The sequence below is a fragment of the Camelus bactrianus genome, chromosome 9 (genome assembly GCF_048773025.1).
Source record: "Camelus bactrianus isolate YW-2024 breed Bactrian camel chromosome 9, ASM4877302v1, whole genome shotgun sequence".
In the NCBI taxonomy this organism is placed as follows: Eukaryota; Metazoa; Chordata; class Mammalia; order Artiodactyla; family Camelidae; genus Camelus; species Camelus bactrianus.
Window position 1 is genome coordinate 8,010,761 of NC_133547.1, and position 19,838 is coordinate 8,030,598.

Genomic DNA, 19,838 nt, shown 5'->3' on the forward strand with positions numbered 1-19,838 from the left:
AAAGCCATGACATGTCTGGTAATTGATTCCTCTTGTACTGAGAATCAGCTGTTGGCATATTCCTAAGTTCTATGAAGACCAATGACCAGCCACAGAATTCCCAGTGATGGTGCATTTTCTGATACAGTGGGCAGGCCCAGCATCACTTGGAAGTGTTATCTTGGGGACTGAACCCGAGCCTGTTCTCAAGGCACAAGTAGTTGTGTGAATAAGGTGTGCCTCATCCAGTGTCCCACTTCCCAGCTGCTAGGGGCAGATTATTTACATTGGATCTTTTCCAATTGGAGGGGCCATCAATTCCCCTTCATTGGAATTATTGTCAGGATTTTTTTCTTTCTTTTTTTGCCTCTGTATGCCCTATATGCCTCTGCCTGCCCTATATGCCTCTTCCAGCATTACCATACGTGCACTTTACTGTTTCCACAGTGTAATTTCTTAAAAGTTAAAAACATCAGCCTCACACAAAAGCATGGTGAGCACATGTCAAAGATGTTACTTAACTCATCAATTCAGGAATGAACAGAAAAACACAGCTGGTTCAAGGAAGGATGTGAAGAATGGTTATGTACAGATGGTGGGAAAAAGAATGCGGAATTAGGTTGGAAAGTTTGAAACAAAACTGGTTAACTTCTTTCAGAGTTGTCTTTTCTGCCAGGCAAAAATCATTTGAAACTTGAGAATCTTCCATAACTACTGAGTCTGGACCCCAATCAAAAATTAACTCATAAGTCAATGTGACATCTAGAATGTCAGAAGGGCTTGGTGGACAATGTTGGACAATGTTGTAGTATGATACTGAAAAAGGATGGAAGAAATCTTGCCTCATGGGGTTTACTGATTTTTTCATTTCCCTCTTTACCTAAAAGCAGACAGCCCTCTATTTTTTTTCTTTTTGTTGGGGGAGGTAATTAGGCCTATTTATTCATTTATTTTTAAAGGAGGTACTGGGGATTAAACCCAGGACCTCATGCATGGTAATGCATGTGCTCTACCACTTGAGCTATACCCTCCCCACTTAACAGCCCTCTAGAATTGTGGAATGGCCCACTTAAGTTTCAGAAAGTGCCAATTGGAAGCCACACTTTGAAAGTACAGGGGGCTGTTTGCCTAGACATCGTCTATGGTCTTAACCAGTATTGTTTCATCCGTAACTAGAATACACTGGGTTTAGAAATCAAGGCATAGAAGGGGAATGACACCTTTCACAATTACACATAATGACCCACTTTATTTTTCCTTTCCATTCTCACAACCCTGCTCTACTAGCTCTCCATGTTAAAGAAACCTTTTTTGGACAATTTAGTTCTGAGCACGTGCCAACATCTTATTATAATCACACATGCAAAGAAAAAGGTCTCTTGCAGGTCAACTGAAATGTTTTCTCTTGGTAGGGGCATTTTATAGGAAAAGAGAATCATTAAATAACCATCACTAGAGTACAGATTAGATGGCAGAAGAAAAGATGATCTGGTTAAAGATCAGGAGATTCTTGGCTGGCAGTCAGCTGTTAACTGGGTGGGTCACTGACTTCCCAGAACAAGTTTTATTTCATCAAAATTCAAATATGGCTTACTCATTTCACTTTATCAGGAATGCTAATTTCTTCCCTGAAGGAGGATGTAAACTACCCTCAGGAAGAGTTTGTGTCCCAGACCAGGTTTGGGATATTTTTAAATTTTATAGTAGAATTAATATAGCAGGTGATCTGGCACCTCTGCCTCTAGATTTCTTTCTCATGCTACAGCGGTTTTCTCTGTTCCTGGAATCTAAATGGTCCTTGTCCTGCCAGGGCCTGAAATAAGCTGTATCTTCTGCCTGGAATTATCTCTTCTTCTTCACATCCCAGCTTAAACAACCCTGCCCCCCAGTAAAATAGGAGCCCCCTTTTACTCTTTAACTTCCAGTTTCTTTCTCCTGGGCCATTATGTTTTTAAGCTCCAAAAAGAAAGTATGTTCCCATGGCCTATCACAGGACTTGGCACTGTACAACAGGCTCATAAAAGATCCTCTCACGTAAATAGGACTGAACGAATTTTTGCAGGAGGCAATGGAATGTGAGCTCTGATTAAAAATCTTGCTGTGCCCCTTACGGCTAATCCTATGACTTTCAGCCAATTACTTAGACACCGAGGTTCAGCCTACACCCATTAAATGGGCATAATACTTAGTTCCCCTTAGAGTAGTTATTAGGGTCAAAAGATTTTACGTTTCTATACTGCTTGCACCCTGTCAGTGCTGCCAAATCCAGCATTTGAGAGTCTTGCACCTACCATGCTCTAGGTTCTTAAATTCTCCCAAAGCACTGCCAAGGTCCTCCCTCTCGCACCGCCCAAGGATGACATCATTCACCGAGGTCACTAATGACGTCAGCTCCGGGCCTGTTCGGCTTCATCCTCCGGAAATCTACAACTCCAGGCACCCAGTCTCCGGCTTTCGGTTATTTTTTCTATCCGTAGCCCGAATTCCTTCTCTCCCATTCTCCCACCTAGAACTCTCGACTCTTCCCGCCTTTCCTCAAGCTAGCAATTTTCGGTTTTTCCCGCCTGCTCTCTGCTGAATTCCTCAAAGCCTTTTACTCTCTTAATTAGCCGCTTCACTGTCCCTACACTTCAGCTCTTTTGGTCTAAATCCTATCACCGCCGCCAGGCCTCATTCGGCTGTTTCCGCCTACTACCATCCACGCCCGACGCCGCCCTCGGTTCTTTCCGGATCACCTCAGTTCCTTGTTTTTTTGTTCCCCAGTCCCGACCAGCTTCGCCTATTTTCGGCCCCCCGGGGCTTCCCACTCTTTCTCTAGCCCCACCCAGGTCGACACCTTCGGCTCTTTCCGCCTCTCGCGATCTTCCGCTCAGCTCCTTCCGGCTTTTTCCGCCTTCCCTCGGCTTCACTCTCTCCCTTCGGCTCTTTCCGCCGCCTGTCGGGAGAGGAGGGGTCTGTCCCGCTCTCCTCCACGTGACGCCGCCTCCGCCTCCCAGTTCCCCCCTCCCACCTCGCCCTTCCTCCCGCCTCAGCCTCTCGGCTAGTCCGGGCCCAGCCGCCATTTTGTGTGAATTTCTGACTGCGGCGGGGGCCGGGCAGCTGGGGCACCTAGAGCGGGCAGACATACAAGACAGTCGGCCTGTCTCCGCGGCCCGTTTCCTCGCTCCCTAAAATCCTTTTTTTTTTTTTTCAATCCCCCCTTCGCTCGCTTTCCTCTTCTCCCCTTCCTCCTCGCTTGCTCCATCGCGCTCGCCCCGCGCTAATTACACCGAACCACCCACCAGTGTCCGTGTCCCTCGGGTCTCCCACCCACGGGCCCGCGGGGGTGTGTGTGTCTGGGGCCTCTCGCCCCGATGAGGGCCCTGTACCCGTGAGCGAGTGACCCCAGGGGCGGGCTACGGAGAAAGCAGGTGGCGAGCGGCCCGCCGAGGCCTAGGCCGCGCGGCCTACGCGGAGGTCGGTGCAGAGGTGATTCCGAAACCAAAAAATTATATACCCATTCTTATCAGGAGCCCTCAGAGCTGAAGTGTGCCCCTCCCGCCACGCCCAAGCAGTCCTTTTTCGTGCATTAACATCCCCTCCCCCCCAAAGGAACTATGGAGGCCGCGCCCGGGACCCCCCCGCCGCCGCCATCAGAGTCGCCGCCGCCGCCATCGCCGCCACTGCCATCAACGCCTTCGCCTCCTCCGTGTTCCCCCGACGCCTGCCCGGCTACCCCGCACCTCCTCCACCACCGCCTCCCGCTCCCTGACGACAGGTCAGGCCCCCGGCCCGGCCGGGGCAGCGTCCCCGGGGGGAGGAAGAGGAGGAGGAGGAGGAAGGGGGGCGGCCGCCATGTTGGGCCGGGCCACGGAGGAGGAGGAGGAGGAGGAGGAGGAGGAGGAAGGGCGGGGTCGGTGGGTGTCTCTCGCTCGCTCGCTCTTTCTCGCTTGCTTTCTCTCCTGGCCTCATGCGTTTCCCCCCCTCGCGGCGCTCGCCCGCTCTCCCTCGCTCTCGCTCTGTCTTTTTTGGGCGCCATGCTGAGGGGAAGGTGAGGAGGCGCCCCCCGGACCCCCCGCGGCCGCCCGCCCGCCCTGGGGAGGGGGCGCCGGGGGAGTACTTCGGAGGCCCACGGGGGTCCTGGCTGCCCCTGCGCCCGGAGCTGGCAGCCACGGGCCCGCCTGCCCGGCCCCTGGCTTCGGGGAAGGGGATGGGGGAGGGGCTCCCGGACCCTTTTGGGGGAGGTGGATCTCGAGCAACAGCCCCGCTCTTAGGGGTTTGGAGTTGGGGGGTCTCCCAGCCCCCGACAGTATCCTTTCTCCTGGGGGAGGTGTGCCCTGCTCTACGTGGAAAGGTTCCCTAGCTTTCGTAGGAGGCAGAAAGCGGGGGTTCGTTCATTTCTCCATCCTAATGGGTCCTTTCGGTGGGGGCTCTCGCACTTTTGGCGGGAGGTATTTCCTAGTTACTCCCTAGAGGGCAAAATTGGTGGGGGCGGGGATCTCTAGCCCCTTTGGAAGCCCCTGCCTCTTTGGGGGGAGAAGACCGTTCCCTGTGTTTTTCCCCTTCAAGGGAGGGGTCCTCCTGCTTTTCCTAGGTAGGTGATGCGTTTTTATTGGGGAGGGGCAGCTGGTGAGGTTTGGTTTCCCTGCCTTGGAAAGGAGAGGAGAGGAAGTTGGTCCCCTCTTTCTCGTGGGGTTCCCTCCTCTTTCGGGCTAAAAAGGGGCGCCATCCCCTCCGGGAGAAAAACGAGGTTTCCTTGTGCTTTGGCAGGGGGTGAAAGGGAGCGCCCCGTCCCCTTAATCAAGTGCGAAACGGGCTCGCCCCATGCCCTTCTCTGGAGGGTGATAAAGGGACCAGCCCGGCGCGTTTCGGCGCAAGGTTGGGGCCCCGTTTCCCCTGCTCCAGGAGAAGGTTAGGGGTGCAGGGTTCGCACACTTGTTTCCTGGTGGGGCAGGGGAAGCGGTGGCTAGAGATTGGATTTGGAAATGGTAGGAGGGTTTTAGCCGGCAGGAAAGCGAGTCTTGGAGGGAGTGGGGGTAGGGAGGGGAAGAGAACGCGCTGGACAGATGGCTGCCCCGTCGCAGCCCTGGCTGGGGAATCGCAGAGGACCCTCCCTTAGACAGGGGTCTTAGCTAGGGTTTCCCTGCCAGGCACCATGGCCCCCTCTCCCCACTCCCACCTCCCCTTTTCCCTTTCTCCTTCACAGACCATACTTTGCCTTTTAAAAGAAATGCCACCCACATTCAGAGACACAAGTGCAGCAGTTTGGTGAGCTTTTACAAAAAATTTTTTTTTGTTTTGTTCTGTTTTGTTCTAATTAAATGTGTCGTCCTGGGAATCGCAGCCCATCGCAGCCTGACTCCAGTTCAAGGAAATAAACAGATTAGCAAAGGTCTGTTCGCTAAGCCCACGTTGGGTTTCCGGGCCCCCTCTTGGGGGCAGGTGCATTACTCAAAGGTGCTTACACGCTTTATTCGACCTCTAAGGAGTTCTCTTATGTCAGAAGTGTATGTCTTACAATGGGTTGGGATGGTAAGTAGCCTCTTTTATTGAGTAATTCAATTATCTCCCTCTATTTGTCCCTTTCCTGCCTGCCTTCCTCGCCTTTAGACCAAAGTGATGCTTGAGAGTGAATTTATATGTTCAAATCAGGATTCTAACCCTGTTGAACCCTTTTAGACTTGCACATCCTTTTCAATGTTTAATTTTTAAAATTTGATGTACACAGTTTTCTCAAAAAAAAAAAAAAGTATTACTGTAACATGACAAAAACCTGTGTAAAAGGCCCATATGTGTTCAAGCCCTCCTGCCATTTCAGTCTGTTACTTTGTCTCCAGCTTTCACCTTTGAAGAAAGTGGATACTTCACATCCATTTGTAGGAGACAAAGTTACTGAATTTGGTTTATGATACTTACATTCAAGTCAATGTTCTCTTCCTTCTGCCCCCACCTCCTCAGAAAAGATTGTGGTTCAAGTAGGTCCAATTTTCTCATTTTACTCCAATGGTGATGGACGTTTAAATTAAGCAAGTCATTTGTAAAGTACTGTTTAAGCACCAAATCTGTAAAGTGTGTCAAGCTTCCGTCTCCTCTCCCTGTCTCCACTGTTCCTTTGTTCGAAAGCACATGCCTGACCGTGAAAAGTTGATGCAAACGTGTTACACGCCCAGCCATAGTGGAGAGAACACTTCCCCAGCCCCCAGTCCCCCTTCTCCTACATATACAAGGAAAAAACAGCAACAAAAATGACTTGCAAAACCAGACACTACTTCTGATGTGTTTTACAAGCATAAGTTCTTCTGTTAAAAGACAAAACACGTTGAAGTTCCATCTTCCCCCTTGCCCACTTTTGGTCCCTGACATACTTTGTTAGAGAAAACTTTTTACCACACAGCCCTCTTCCCCTCCAAAAGATACTGTTTCCTTTTTTCCGTTCTTACCAGAAAAAATTCACTGCTGTTTAGATGAGGAAACATGTAAACTGCAATTAAGTGGGCCACTTGTTTTGTTCTTCCTCACTATGTTCACAACTTAATTGCTGTGGTGATCTTAGGTATGTAAAATCATTTGTGGAAGGAAGAAGTGTCCATCCACACGGTCCAGTATCCTGCAAAAAATGTCTGAAGCACAAACTGAACACACTATCCAGTGCACAGGGTCAGCTGAAAACGAATTGTATTTACTTGAAATTTCCCATCCTTTGTGAAATTCCTCCTCCAGGAGCCAAGTGCAGAAATTGGATGCTAACAGATGAACCTTTGAAGCGTAAAGGGCTACTAAGTTGTAGAAGGATGCTTTTTTAACTTTATTTTTAAAATGTCAGGAAATGGGATTTCTTTTGTAAGTGAAAACTTTAGTAATCATTAATTTAAAAGTATTTACTTATTTAAACACGCTCAGGCATATCAACCCAAGGATTTATTGTTTTTTTGTTGTTCTCAAAGAAATCTCATCAAATCCAAGAAGCCCCAGTAATTATGTGAAACTGTGTTTCAGTAGTCTTTGTTTTTGATATGTCACAGTACTACCTTTTCCCCACCAAACTGATGTACCAGTATTAGTTAAAATTCAAATAATGGATGTTGCAAAAAAAAAAAAAAAAAGGGTGTCACTCAGAATCTCTGATTTAACAGCAGCTCTAATAAACTTGTAATCTTTAAAACTTTTATATTCTCTAGGGAGAGGTTTAACCTGAAAGCAAATAAAAATCTCCCAGTAGAAACAAAATCACTTATGACCATGAAAACATGGTTATTCTGATCATAAACTGCTTTATTTTTTTACTCGCCTCAAATTTGCTCTTCAAAAGGAAAAAACATGGTTTTCCAAAAGGGCCTTTTAAATCACCTTCTGCACTATCTCGCAGATAGGGTTTCGATTTGCTTTGAAGGTTTAAATTTTTGATTCTTGAGAAGCCAGAATTTTTTTTAAGTACAGCTAGCTATTTTAGAAAGCCACTACTTTGGTTTTTCTTTAGCCAGGAAGGCTGATCCCAAGGGAAAATTGTTTTGCACCTATAGGAATGCAGGCTTTCCCAGCTGTTGGCTGGCAAGTCAGAGATGAATGGTTGATTCTGAGTTTCTATGTTTCCATCCAGCTGAATATAGACAATTTCATATTGGGCTGGCTCAGTAATTTGTTGTTGAATAATGCCTCCACCTCCACTCCTTTCTCTTAAATCTTTTCCCTCCCTTCAAAAGAGAAAAATGGATCTCAGGGTTGCCTTATTTGTTGTTCACTTCTGTTAACGTTTGTGTGGTTATCGGGTCTCTAGAAACATCTCTTCGTATAGGCCAGATCCAGTTACAGTAAATAACCTCTGTGATGAAAATCGCTAATGAAACTATTTCCAAGCCTCTGTGGGTAGCTTCAGGTCAAACCATATTCCAGAGAACCTAATTTTGGTCCCAATGGACTTCTGTTTTCTAGTACCAGAGCGACTGGTTCTGACCCAGTTTGGGAGGTTAGAAGAAAATAATTCAGAGCAAATAGTAAGTGAAGTGGCTGAGGTTCTAAACGAGCAAGGCGCTCACCTGTACCTTGGCAACATAACTGCTGACACAACAAGAGAAAAAAGGATGGTTTCGGAGATTTCTGGCACTTGGTATTTAATAAGATGATTCAAAGACCTGGAGGAGCTGTCTCATTGGTGGAGGGAATCCTGTTAAAATAAATGGTTTGAGGTTGGTTTCAGAGTTAAAACTCAATGGAAAGAGTGGAAAAGCTGCCTGGCTGGCTGGCTGGCGTATGAAGTTCCTTTGGATAAGTTAAGGTAAAACTGAGATCATTTGTGGGGAGCCAGAGTTCAAGGATTCGGCCTTCCAAATGTATTGACCTAGTCTTTGCCGTAGACCTCTTTTGCTTTTGGTAGTTCATGAAGATGCAGGCTGGATATCATGCAAGGTTTTTTGCCATGATTTAGTAGCAGTTAACATGGGCAGTTTTTAAATAAATTGCTGACTCTTAATCGTTGATAACAAAATTGAAGACATGGCCTCTTGATTTAGATGGAGTTGCATTCTGCTACTGGAATAATTTTTCTAGCAGTATATAGGTTATTTGCTTGGAGCATAGTTTGCTTTTGCTGGCCAAATTGCTCTGGCTAGAGGATCTTTTTCATGTATTTTTGTTGTTGTTATTTCGCATCTATGTGAACTGGTGACGCAGCTCACTGCTTGTAAGGCAGGTGCTAATGTTTTTTTGAGCATCAGAGGTGGCAACAGGCTAGGAACAGTGTGGGCTTGGGAGGCAGAGAAGATTGAGTTCAGGCCTGGCCCTCCCTGCAGCATGCAGTGGATGCTGAGAATCATGCCCTCCTCTGGGTCAGTGCAGTCAGATGGGCATATGCAGGACACCCACACAATGCCTGGCATTCAGAGAATCTTAGTTTCTTTATCCTCCTGCTGTCCCTGCTAGAGAAAAATTCTAAATAGAATTTACAGTCTGGTGTGTAAGCAGAAGCAAGAATAACATCTGTTTTTGAAGGAAGTCCGTTTATCTTTCACCTCTTAAGTTTCTGGTCAGTTTATTTAATTGCAAGGAGCCGACTGGGGTTGAAACTAAGGGGAAGCCATCTTAAGTCATTTCTTGCCTGCTCATTGTCCTTATTAGAAGATGCTAGAATAGGCGTACTGTCTTGAGCTCATGCTAGCTACCTTCCCCAGGGGATCTTTTGCAGTTAGGATCTGGGTCAGGGCTGCAGCCTTGGTAGGCCTCCTGAGAGCTCGGAAACCCGGACTTTAGCATCTCACCCACTGCTAACTGGTCACGTCGGCTTAAGCAAGTCCTTCACCCTCACCAGAGTCTCTGAGAGAAACGAGCAAGGTCTGTCCCAGTTCTTATATTTTCCCACCCCTTCACCGTGATTTGGCTGAGTCAGTTAGGATTTTGTTCATTCAGCAGCCAGGCTTGTCCCGTGTTTTTCTTGGAGCAGAAAAGTTGTCGGAGTGTTCAAGGAGCCCTTCTCTCCTCGAGACTTTATTTAGAGTTGGGCAAAGGTTGCTACCACCCTTTACCAGGCCTCATGTTACCTCCCCACGTCTGCCATACCTTCTGCAACTTCTGGGCACAGAAAGGGGCTGCCACTGCTACTGCAGCTCCTGATACCCAGCTGCTAGGTGGTTGCCTTAAAATGAGTTGTAAGGTTAGGCTAAGTGGCTCGATCACAGGCAGATCCGTCAGAGAAACCTGGACTCAGCAGCTCCCTGAGTTCCAAGCTGGTTCCCTTGTCCCACTTGTCCCAGTCAAGTGGTCCCAGAAACCCAAAACTCCAGACCTGTAAAGCTTAATACAGCCCGGATACTGCCTGTTCCCTCCACACTGGGCTGGCCTTATTATGGGAGAGAGATGGTGGGGAGTGGTGGGTGGCCACAGCCATGGGAGTCAGGCAGACTGAATGTGACTCGTAAGTTATCCAGCTCCTGAGTCAGTCTCCTGGCCTTCCCAAAGGTGTGACAGTACCTCTTGGGAACCATCATGTGAAGGTCAAAGGTTACCTGCCGGGAGGCCTTGCTTCTCGTGCCTTAGCTCACCTCAGCCCTCCGCTGAGAAACCGAAACGGAGGTAGAGACCCTTGTCCAAGGTCACAGAGGCAGTTAGAACCCAGGCAGCCTGTACCCAGACCTGAGCTCTGTACCCGTCTGCTGTCCTGGATCTGGTATAACTTTTTTATAACGCCCAGCACGCAGGCGTTAGTGGGATATGAAGTCCGTTTATTGATTTGTCTCCTGCATTTGAAAAACCAAGAAATGGAAGAAGATAGAAAAAGCAGAGAACCACAGAGGTTAAACGTGGCTTTGGGATGGTTTGTTGAGAGAAATGTGGAGGAGTTGTAAGTCAAGATCAAAATTTGAAAGTCACAGCAAGTAGGACAGGGAATGGCAAACTTTGGCTCTTAGGCCAAAGCCAGCCCACCCAACTCCTCTTTGTAAGTCAAGGTTTATTGGAACATTCATTTGTTTGTATGGTCTGTGGCTGCTTTTGTGCTAAACAGCGGAGTTGAGTAGTTGGGACAGAGATTGTATGGCCTGCAAAACCTGACATTTTTACTCTTTTGCCCTTTAAGTTTTCTGGCCTCTGCTCTGGTATGATGTGCTTAGTGCCTGGAGTGACTGCACAGAAACCACTGTCATTATTTTTGTTGAGGTGGGAAAGAGTGGGGAGCTTTAAAGTTGCTGTTAGAGAGAGTAGGGGTGTGCTGCTTTCCCTCCACGCCTTGCTGAGGCGTCGCCATCCCTGTGTCCCCCTCCTTCGAATGGAATGTAGACGCCCCATCCCAGGCTTTTGAACCTTTAAATTGAAGGGATTTTCATTCATTAGAAGTAACGAGAGACCTCTTGAAGCCGAGTGTAGAAATGGATGGCAGCTAACACATCCCTGCTATAGCCCGGCCCAAGGGATCTGGGCCCAGACGCAAGTGTCACTTGGCTAAATGTCCACTGCAGGTGGCTTGGATTATTGCCCTCCTCATTTTCCTAACAGACACCAGGGCTTAGGTTTCCTTGGAATTCCAGGCCCTGCCATTGCTCAGGGCCCCAGGGCAGTCCTGAGAAGTGCAGCCTTTCAGCAGCAGAGGCTGGCTGCATCCCTGGGGGCTGCGTCCCTGAGGCGGCCAACTAGCAGCCACTTTCGTCTGCTCGGCTGATGCACCAGTCACGGAGGGGCTCTTGTCATTTACTCTCTGGCCCATCAGGAAGCCCTTGATAAACATTTGGTCGGTGGAGTTCGTGACTAAAGACAACCCCTTAGTGACCTCATTAGAGTTTTAAGTGATCCAGGTGGCTGCCCGGGAAGTGGTCCAATGTCTGTGTTGATGAAATTGACAGAGGGTGTAGCTGAGGTTGCTGCCATGTCTGTGTGGGACATCCCCACGCACCCACCTAGTCCGTACCTGGCCCTGTGCTAGGCCCTGGGAAACTCAGGAATGACTGCCAGCCTCCAAGAGGCCACAGTTGACTGGAAGTTAACAAATAGTTATATTTGTAATAGTTGCAATTGTCAAATTCTTTAGTGGTATAGGAACAAGAAATCTTTGTGTCCTAGGCCAGGCCTCTTTTAAGAGGAAAGTATTAATACTTTGTCTTGGTTAAATGGAACCAAATTGATTCTTCTGAAAAAAATTTATAAACAAGAAGTCCTAGTTCCCAAGTTTCCTGGTCAGATTTCCCTTTCTGGAATAACAGAACTCATCCCTCTTTGGATGAGAACCAGCATCTTTCCAGCTTTAAGCAATCCGACGCATAGGCTGGCTTGAGAAGGTGGTTAAGAAACTTTGTTGCTGACAAGCGAATTTCAGAGGTTCATCTGACAGGAAAAGCTTGGATCAGAGAGATATTTTGTCAAGAACACAAGCTCTTTTCAGAATGAGGGGGAGTGGAAGAAGCAGCTGTTTGAGCAAAGGAAAGGACACTTTTGACTGAGTCCTCTAGCAGGCTGGGTTTTTTCTTGGTCCCCTTGTTTTAAGCTCTACAGAAATGCTCGGCATAAGAGGTTTGTGTGCTTGGACAAACCCCAGCGTGGATGCTACACACTTGGGGGTGAAGCATTCCTTGTAGTGTTAGAGGACTTTGGAATTTTCTTCCCTTGGACTGACGTTGCTTTCTGTCCATCTTGGGATAAGTCCTTTTTTCTTTTTCTTTTTTTGGCTAGGATTCCTTGGCCCTTTCAGGGCATGCTTTGTTCCCTAAACTATCCAAATACCTTTGGTCATACTTCTGAATGTCCCAATTCCATTCATTTGATGTTGGAAGGAGCAGATTGGCTTCTTTGGATGTTGATAGTTTTTAGTCCTAAGCATTTATTGTAGGCCAGGTTGACGCTTGAACACTTGATTTACGTGGTCTCAGGGAATTCTCACAAGAATATATCCATCCTGGAGGTTCCATTACTGCCTTCACTTCACATGTTTAAGGAACTTGCCCAATGTTTTAGTATCTCACTTTGGCACTTGTGATACTGTTTGAATCTATTTTCTGTACCTATGTCTTATTTTTTCTAACTCAAGTATAAATTTCATGATGAGAGTTCTATTGGCAGTTCGTCTGCTTACTGAATTATTCTTTCTCAGATAATTTCTACTGGGCCTGAGGTTAAGAGCTGGGCCTAGAGTCAGTCCTGGACTCATGTTCCAGTTCTGCTGCTTCCTGCTGTGACCCTGTGGGCAAATTTCTTCCCATCTCAGCCTCAGTTTTGCTAGTCTGTACAATGGGGGTTCTAATGAATCTCTACTGTATAAATTTGTTAAATGTGTTTCAGTGACAGAGGAGCAGAGATGGAGAGCTCAGAAGAGTGGTGCCTGGTGTAGACGTTGCTGCCACAGAACATTAGGAGTGACTATTTCCTACTGCTCTCGGACTTTATAAGACCCTGGGGTACCCAGGCAGGTTTTGTAGTTGAGGAAATTACAGCAGAGAGGTGAGGCTTTGGTGAGGACTAGTGGAGGCCCTCACCTTGGACTTCAGCTCTTTGCTGGGGAAATGAACTTTTTGAGGACCTTGACAACATCTCCTCACTTAGAGGTTGTCCCTGTTTGGGCCTCCTTTTTCTTTTTTAACTTTTTGTTATGGAAATTTTCTAACGTATTTAAGTGAAAAGAATATCATAGACTGCCGGCTACTCATCACCAGTTTCAAGTTATACACATTTTGCCAGTTTTGGTTCCTCTCACTACCTCCTTCTTCTCCCTTTTGTACTTTAAAGTGCATCCCAGATCTCACCTCATTTTACCCATCATTCTTCATTAGGAATCTTCAACTTAATTTTTTTTTAACATAACCACAAGACTATAATCATGCCTAACAGAATTAACAGTAATTACTTAGCATCTCAAATACCCAGTCTGGGTTCAGATTTCTCCAGTTTCCCCCACATTGACTTCATACCGGGTCCTGGCACTGGACAGGCTGTCTGGCTTACGTTAAGTGAAGGTTTCAGAGCGTGACTCAGGCTTCTCTTCTCCTGTGGCTGGTTTGTGCTGGCAGCTTGGGTGGTGTCTGTGATGTGGGCATGTTACCACTGAGATGATATGATGTCACAGAGCCAGTTACGACCACACCTGAGAATGTTAAGGGAGAGGGAGACACGGTGCCCCCTTGCTCTTGATTTGTAGTTGGTAGTAAGGACACTGAAAAACATGTGCAAGACCCAGAGGTTTATTTCAAGAATTTCCTGCCTCTGAAAATCCCTCAGTGAGGTTCCCCCCCCGTGGCTGCTTCACCACGTTCCAAATTGAGGGAAGGACTCGGGGGCCTTCCTCAGGCATGGGCCCTGAGCCAGTTTTGTAAAGGAAAGGCTCCATGCCTTCGCTGCCAGTAAACAGCTGTCCCGCAGGGTCTGGACTTGGGGATCCTGGACTTCTGCATTTAGGCCTGTCGTTAAACATTTGAAGAGGCGGAGCCTCCCTGTAATATTTGTAATTTTGTCCCTAGTTAATGGGTCATTCAGAGCCTACCCAGGCAATTTGCTGAGAGTTTGGGCAGTTAATGACCATAACCCTGACCTTCACATTAACCTAGCTGCCTCTTGTCAAGGGCTCTCATGATCTTCAGGTAATAGCCGCTGCTCCCGTGGGCTTTCACCTTTTGTGTTGTTTTGTTTTTTTTCCCCTTTTGTAAACCAGGTAGATCCACAAACTCAGACCTCTTTCAGCTTCCATCCAACTCTCTTGTCTAGAGAATTTCCATGTTGTTTGACTGCATTTTTATAAGGGACCTTTGTCCCTTTTTCCTGGGACTCAGCTCTCCCGGTGCCCTTTCCTCCTGGTCAGCCACTTGGTTACCTTCTGCTACCACCTAGATGAGAGCTGAGGAAGGAGGGATGTTGACTTGTCAGTTTCGACAGCAGGATTTATTGGGAGAGGATGGTGCACGCACAGACGGGCCAGGAACTCGTTGGCCAGCAGTTAGTAGTGGCCCCCCGAGGCGAGTTGGCTGTAATAACTTCTTTCTCTATAGAGAGAATGCTTCCCGATAAGCATTCCAGCTGGTTTGGGACCACCCGTGTAGAGGTGTGCTCATGTTAGCTGGTTCTTAGTATCAGTAGCTACTGTTTGTCTGGTACTTTGTGCCTGCCCCCCATGTCAAGGGCTTTATCCATGCTACCTCGTTTAGCCTCACAACCTCTTGCGGTAGGTACTACACTTATCCCATTCTACAGATGAGAAAACCAAGGCTCAGGTCCCATGCCAAGAGTACATGCCAAGGAAGATGCTGAACCAGTTGGGTTACTTGGGCCGCAGAAAGCAGCAGGATGCCCAAACCTGCAGACTGGTGGGTGGGGCCGGCCTACTTTGAAAAATGAGGTTTCTCTCCAGTACTGTTTTTGTTAAGCCCATGGTATGTGATGAACCTGACACACTTCTGTGCCCTGTGGAGTTGGCCTAGTAGGCATCCCTTAGAATGGACCCCCAGGTCCCTCCCTTCTTTGACCCAAGAATAAGAGCTGATGTTAACTGTGCAAATGGAAACTTAAATGCCCTGATTCTTAGTCCAGGAGGCACAAGGCATTGGCTTCTTCCCATTTCCTCTCAGGCACCAGTTCCAGGTTGGTCTCCCAGCGTGGTTGGTCTCCAGTCCCTGATGGCTCTGGCAGGCTGGCCCCGTCCGAGTCTCTGCCCAGGCCCGTGCTTTCTCCTCCATGCTCGTCTCAGGAGGGTTTGGCACGTCTGGATTGAAATGATTAGCACAGTGGGGCTCCCCCCACTTTTCTTGGGGGATTATGTCACAGTCTATTAAGCGTGCTCCCTCGGTATTTAATCCCACTCTGACATGGATTTTGCTGGCAGTCTGTTAAGTGGCACCACTTAGACCTGGTTGCTGTTTTGTGGAGGCAGCCTTTGTGCTGTCCTGTCAGCGGCCCACAGGATTTTTGCCTCCATCTCAGTTGATTTGATTTTCTTTCTTTCTTTTCCTGTTAAATGGAATCTGAAGAAAATAGACCCTGTATTCATGCAGGACATTTAACTGGGAGTCTCCAGTGTTATCCGGGGGCACTGTCCTCAGGTGACCAGAGGTGAGCCCAGGGCTCTGAAGAGTTGGAGAGTGTGGCATGACCAGATGGCACTGCGAAGGCACAGTGAGCAGTCAAGTGTCACCACCCTAGTGTCCCCTCTAATATCCCGTTCCCCTCTGGAAATCACCAGGGGTTTTTCATCCTATTTATTTTTCAAGCTTCTCCCAAGTCTAGGGGAACAAAGCTTTTAAGTATTTACTATCTAATTTGTAAAAGTTGTAGATTCTCTGTATCTGCTTGGGGCTATACGTATAGATAACACAGAGAATCCCTCTTTAGCTAGAAGTCTTTGTGGGATGGATTTGAATGCTGTACTCCCTGCCTGGGATAGATCCTTGGGAATGAAAAGGCATTCTTCTGGCTTCATTCTTGATGTTGGTTAAAGCTCTCGGAGTTGCTTGAACAATCTTTTGTCCCCTATCCCCGGGTGTTAGATGTGTGGCAGCAGGACAGGGATGCAGGCCTCAGCCCTGGGCAAGACCCTGGCTGCCCGTGCCCTCTGTCCTCACTGTGGGTCAGGGGGAGGGAGTGTCTGGGGATGCCAGCCTGCTCTGGCTTGGCTGCCCTGGTCACATATCACAGAAGCTGCCTTGTGGACTAGGTTTCTTGTCATTTGTACCTTTCCTACAAGGACAGTGCAGAACAGGAGATGCTCAAGGACTGGTACAGAGAAGATGCTCAGAAATGTTTGTGGCATCAAGTAGGCAGTCAATGAATGGGCTCCCCCCTCCCCTTTCCGTCCTCACCAATCGAGGAAGAACAGTGAGCTGAGAGCCAGTTCTGGCTTTTTCCGCGTTGTCCCATCTGTCTGACCTCAAGCAGTCCCTTCACCTACTCTCCCTTTAAGTTCCTCCTGTTTGAGAATGAAAGCGTTGATGGTGTCTGCTGTTCCTTCCCACTCTGACAGGCCTCTCCTGGTCCCAGGAGGGTCTTTCGCTCTTAGTCTTGGGCTTTATTCTCTTTCATACAGGCTTCTGGGCCCACAGGCAGTTCCTGTCTTCCCTCCATCCCTGCTCTGACTCTGAGGATTGTACACCCTATCCTTCTCAGCTTTTTCCTTTCCAGACTGAAGTGTGGAGAGTGATGCTTTTTTTTTTTTTTTTTTTTTTGGCTTTTCTTCACAAAATACCGGCCCCTCCCTCTCTAGTCTGTCTGTGGGCCTTCTCCAGCTCCATAGCGTCTGTCTTATCTAGTTTGTCTGTCTCCTTGTTTTTCTCCTGAGGTGTGGTGACCTGGCCCACCCAGTGTTCCCATCAGGGACACACTTCATGTTTGCTCCGGGAACCACTCTCCCAGTGTCCTGCAGAACCCCAGGCAGCTGCAGAAGTTTGCCATGCCGCACAATAACCCCTTTTCCCTGAGCTGGGCCAGCTCACCAAAACCAGTTTCCCCAGTTAGGTGGTGCTTTTACTGTGGGTGAGGCCATTCCATCAGAGTTGCCTCCTCCCTTGGGAGCTTTGCTCTTTCTGCGGGCCGCACCCAAGCCAGAAGGTGCCTCACTGGTCAGGAATGCTGCCTTCTCCAGAGCTGACTTCCTGCAGGTCTGGCCCGGGACAACCCAGCGGTTTACAAGGCACTTGTTGATCACCTCTCTGTCTTGTTTCCTTTGAAACCTGAGGAGTTTTTCGTCCTGCATTCTGTGTTTGAGAGCTGCCCTGGACCTCTGCTGGGGTCACCATGGGGCTGGACCACTTGGGTTTTAAGCTGCCCCGACCCCTTTGAATTGCGAATGAGAATTAATAGAAAGGTCTCCTTGATGGTTGGGAAGCAGCATGTAGGCGCACAAAGGGAGGGATGCGAGTTGAAAGGGCTGTGAAGGGTCCTCAGAGAGGCTGTCAGATTGTTGCTTCTCCAGAGTCTGTTAGGACCTTCGGGGCTCCGGGGCCGGGCTCACCCGATGAGCTTGTTCCCATGCTGACCTGGTCCCATCTGAACAGCCGGGGCCTTTTCTGCCTAGATAAGTTCTCTTTGTGGTTAGCCTTTTAGGTCGCGGGTTCATTATGTGACTCTTTCTCTTGGCTGCATTCTCCTTGTGGGTCTTAGTTAATTGAGAAGGAAGTTTTTATGCTGTCACATGTACTTTACCGTGGTCATGCATGAGCAACTTTGGGAGCTTTAAAATTTTTTTTTAACATTTTTTTTTTTCAAACCAACTCCTGTACTTGTGAGAACTGTGTCTGTGGGTTTGGCTTAAGAACTGGATTCTTTTTCCAGCTGTTCCTTTTTAACCCTATTTATCCCCTCACCCCCACCCCACGCCACCCTGTAGATATTCAGATGCTCAGGATGTCCTGTTGGCAGCATCTCTGAGGTTTGGAGAATGCTTTTACTTTTCAAAGTACTAGAGATTGAGGTGACATGTGTGGGAGTTGACAAAGTCTGGAAATTTACAGGATGGGGAGCCAGGAGGGATACCCGGAAGTGAGGCGAGTCAGGTGGGAAACAGGGGGTCAGCAGCAGGTAGGGGGTGACCCTTTCTGCAGGTGCTCTGACAGCCATCGTGTGGGGACCCCAGGAGGAGTCTGGAGCCTGGCATCCTTCCCCTTTGTGTACCTGCTCAACTCTCCCCACGCCTCTGGCCCAGAGCCGTGGAGCTGACGGTGGGTCAGACCTGGAAACCTGGGGACCGGAGCCTGTTCACCAGTGGTAGTACCTTTAGTCCATGGTGCCCTCACCCACCCCCGTGTCCCCCAGGCCTCTCGCCCTCAGCTTCAGGCCCGTGTTCCTGATGGCCTCGGCCAGCCCAGAGCCCTTGCTGATCTCCTCTCAGACCCTGTGTTCACGTCGGCTTTGGGGTTGGTTTGCAGGGAAGATGGTGAGTTGGAGGAAGGTGAACTGGAAGATGATGGGGCCGAGGAGACCCAGGACACCTCTGGAGGCCCGGAGAGGAGCCGGAAGGAGAAGGGGGAGAAGCACCACAGCGATTCTGATGAGGAGAAGTCTCACCGGAGGCTGAAGCGGAAGCGGAAGAAAGAGCGGGAGAAGGAGAAGAGGAGGTCCAAGAAGAGGCGGAAATCCAAGCACAAAGTAGGTCCCGGAGGGCTGGCTGGGCCTGCTGCTGGCTGAGCGCCCCGGGGCTGAGCTGAGCTTATCAGGCCCGAGGGCACTCTTTAATTAATCTTAACTGTTGTTTTTCCTTTTCCCCGAATTGGATAAAAACTGTTCTAAAAGCTCAGTAGCTCATGCTCCATTGCCTATGAATGCCCCTAGGTGAGGTGGTTCACACAGAGTCCAGAGCCCTTCTGGCACATTCCACACTGGTCTGCCTACAGCCAAGGCTCTAAATCCACTGCCCCTGTCATTGCAGCGCCATGCTTCTTCCAGCGATGACTTCTCTGACTTCTCGGATGACTCGGATTTCAGCCCCAGTGAGAAGGGGCACCGCAAGTACAGAGAGTACAGCCCCCCGTACGCGCCGGTGAGTAACTGCAGGTCAGGGGCCCCACGGAGCCAGGAGCCGGCAGTGATGAAGCTGCCTGTGTATCCTGAGCATTTGCTGTGTGCTGGCATTTTTGCCTGGCACTTTACGTGGATCTTAATTCTGCGAGATTAGGTATTGTTTTTATCCCCATTTTATAGGTGAGAACACTGAGGCTTAGAAAACATCAGCCAGGTTGCACAGCTCGGAAGTGCAGGAGCTGGGGTTTGAACCCAGTCAGGGACTGACCTCTAAATGCCATGCTCTTCAGACTTCTCCATGCCATCTCTCCCTGGGCCTTGGCAGCACTCATTATGTCCCCTGTCCCCACAAAAGACGATTATTTGTCCCTGTCACAGCTGACTCTTCACTGCTCAGAAATGACCTTTTGTGGAAAATTGGCGAGAGAATGAAAGAATGATGGGAGTAAATCATCTCAGATGTTGTGGGGTCAGGAGTTAAATACTTATTCTGTTATATCACTGAGTTTGAGCATAAATTTAAATTATTTGTCCGGTTCGTATACTACTTTTTCCCCCAGCAAAACCTATAAGAAATCAACACCGAGTTTTCAAGTTTTTATTAAAAATACTTTTAAAGCTAGTAGTTCTTAAAGATGTCCCAGGTATCCTGTGACTCGGCATCATCCATCATAATAGGTGATTTATCCTAAGATATCAGAGTTGACGTTGATCTGCTGACGTAGATTCTGACATTAAACCTGAGGGAGGCAGGGAATGGAGGGAACACCACGAGCTTTGGTGGGAAACTAGGTGTGGAGGCATTTTAAGATCTGCTGAAAGAGCTGTGTACATCCCTATCTGTGTTTTGTATTTTCTCTTAATAATGAGAATGGATTTTTAAAATTAAGACTTTATTTTTAGAGCACTTTTAGGTTTATAGAAAACTGAGCAGATAGTCCAGTTCCCTCCCCACCCCACCTAGTTTCCCCTGT

General features: G+C 48.3%; 1 protein-coding gene across 1 annotated transcript in view; it reads left to right on the forward strand.

Moving 5' to 3' along the window:
* The first annotated feature begins 3,003 nt into the window (after positions 1-3,003).
* Positions 3,004-19,838, forward strand: part of ZC3H4 (zinc finger CCCH-type containing 4) — a 38,979-nt gene continuing 22,144 nt past the window's right edge. Inside the window, exons 1-3 of the mRNA XM_074369358.1 lie at positions 3,004-3,736; positions 18,273-18,492; positions 18,773-18,883. Coding sequence (XP_074225459.1) covers positions 3,576-3,736; positions 18,273-18,492; positions 18,773-18,883 — 492 coding nt within the window. The 5' untranslated portion in view covers positions 3,004-3,575. The remainder of the gene's footprint in view (positions 3,737-18,272; positions 18,493-18,772; positions 18,884-19,838) is intronic.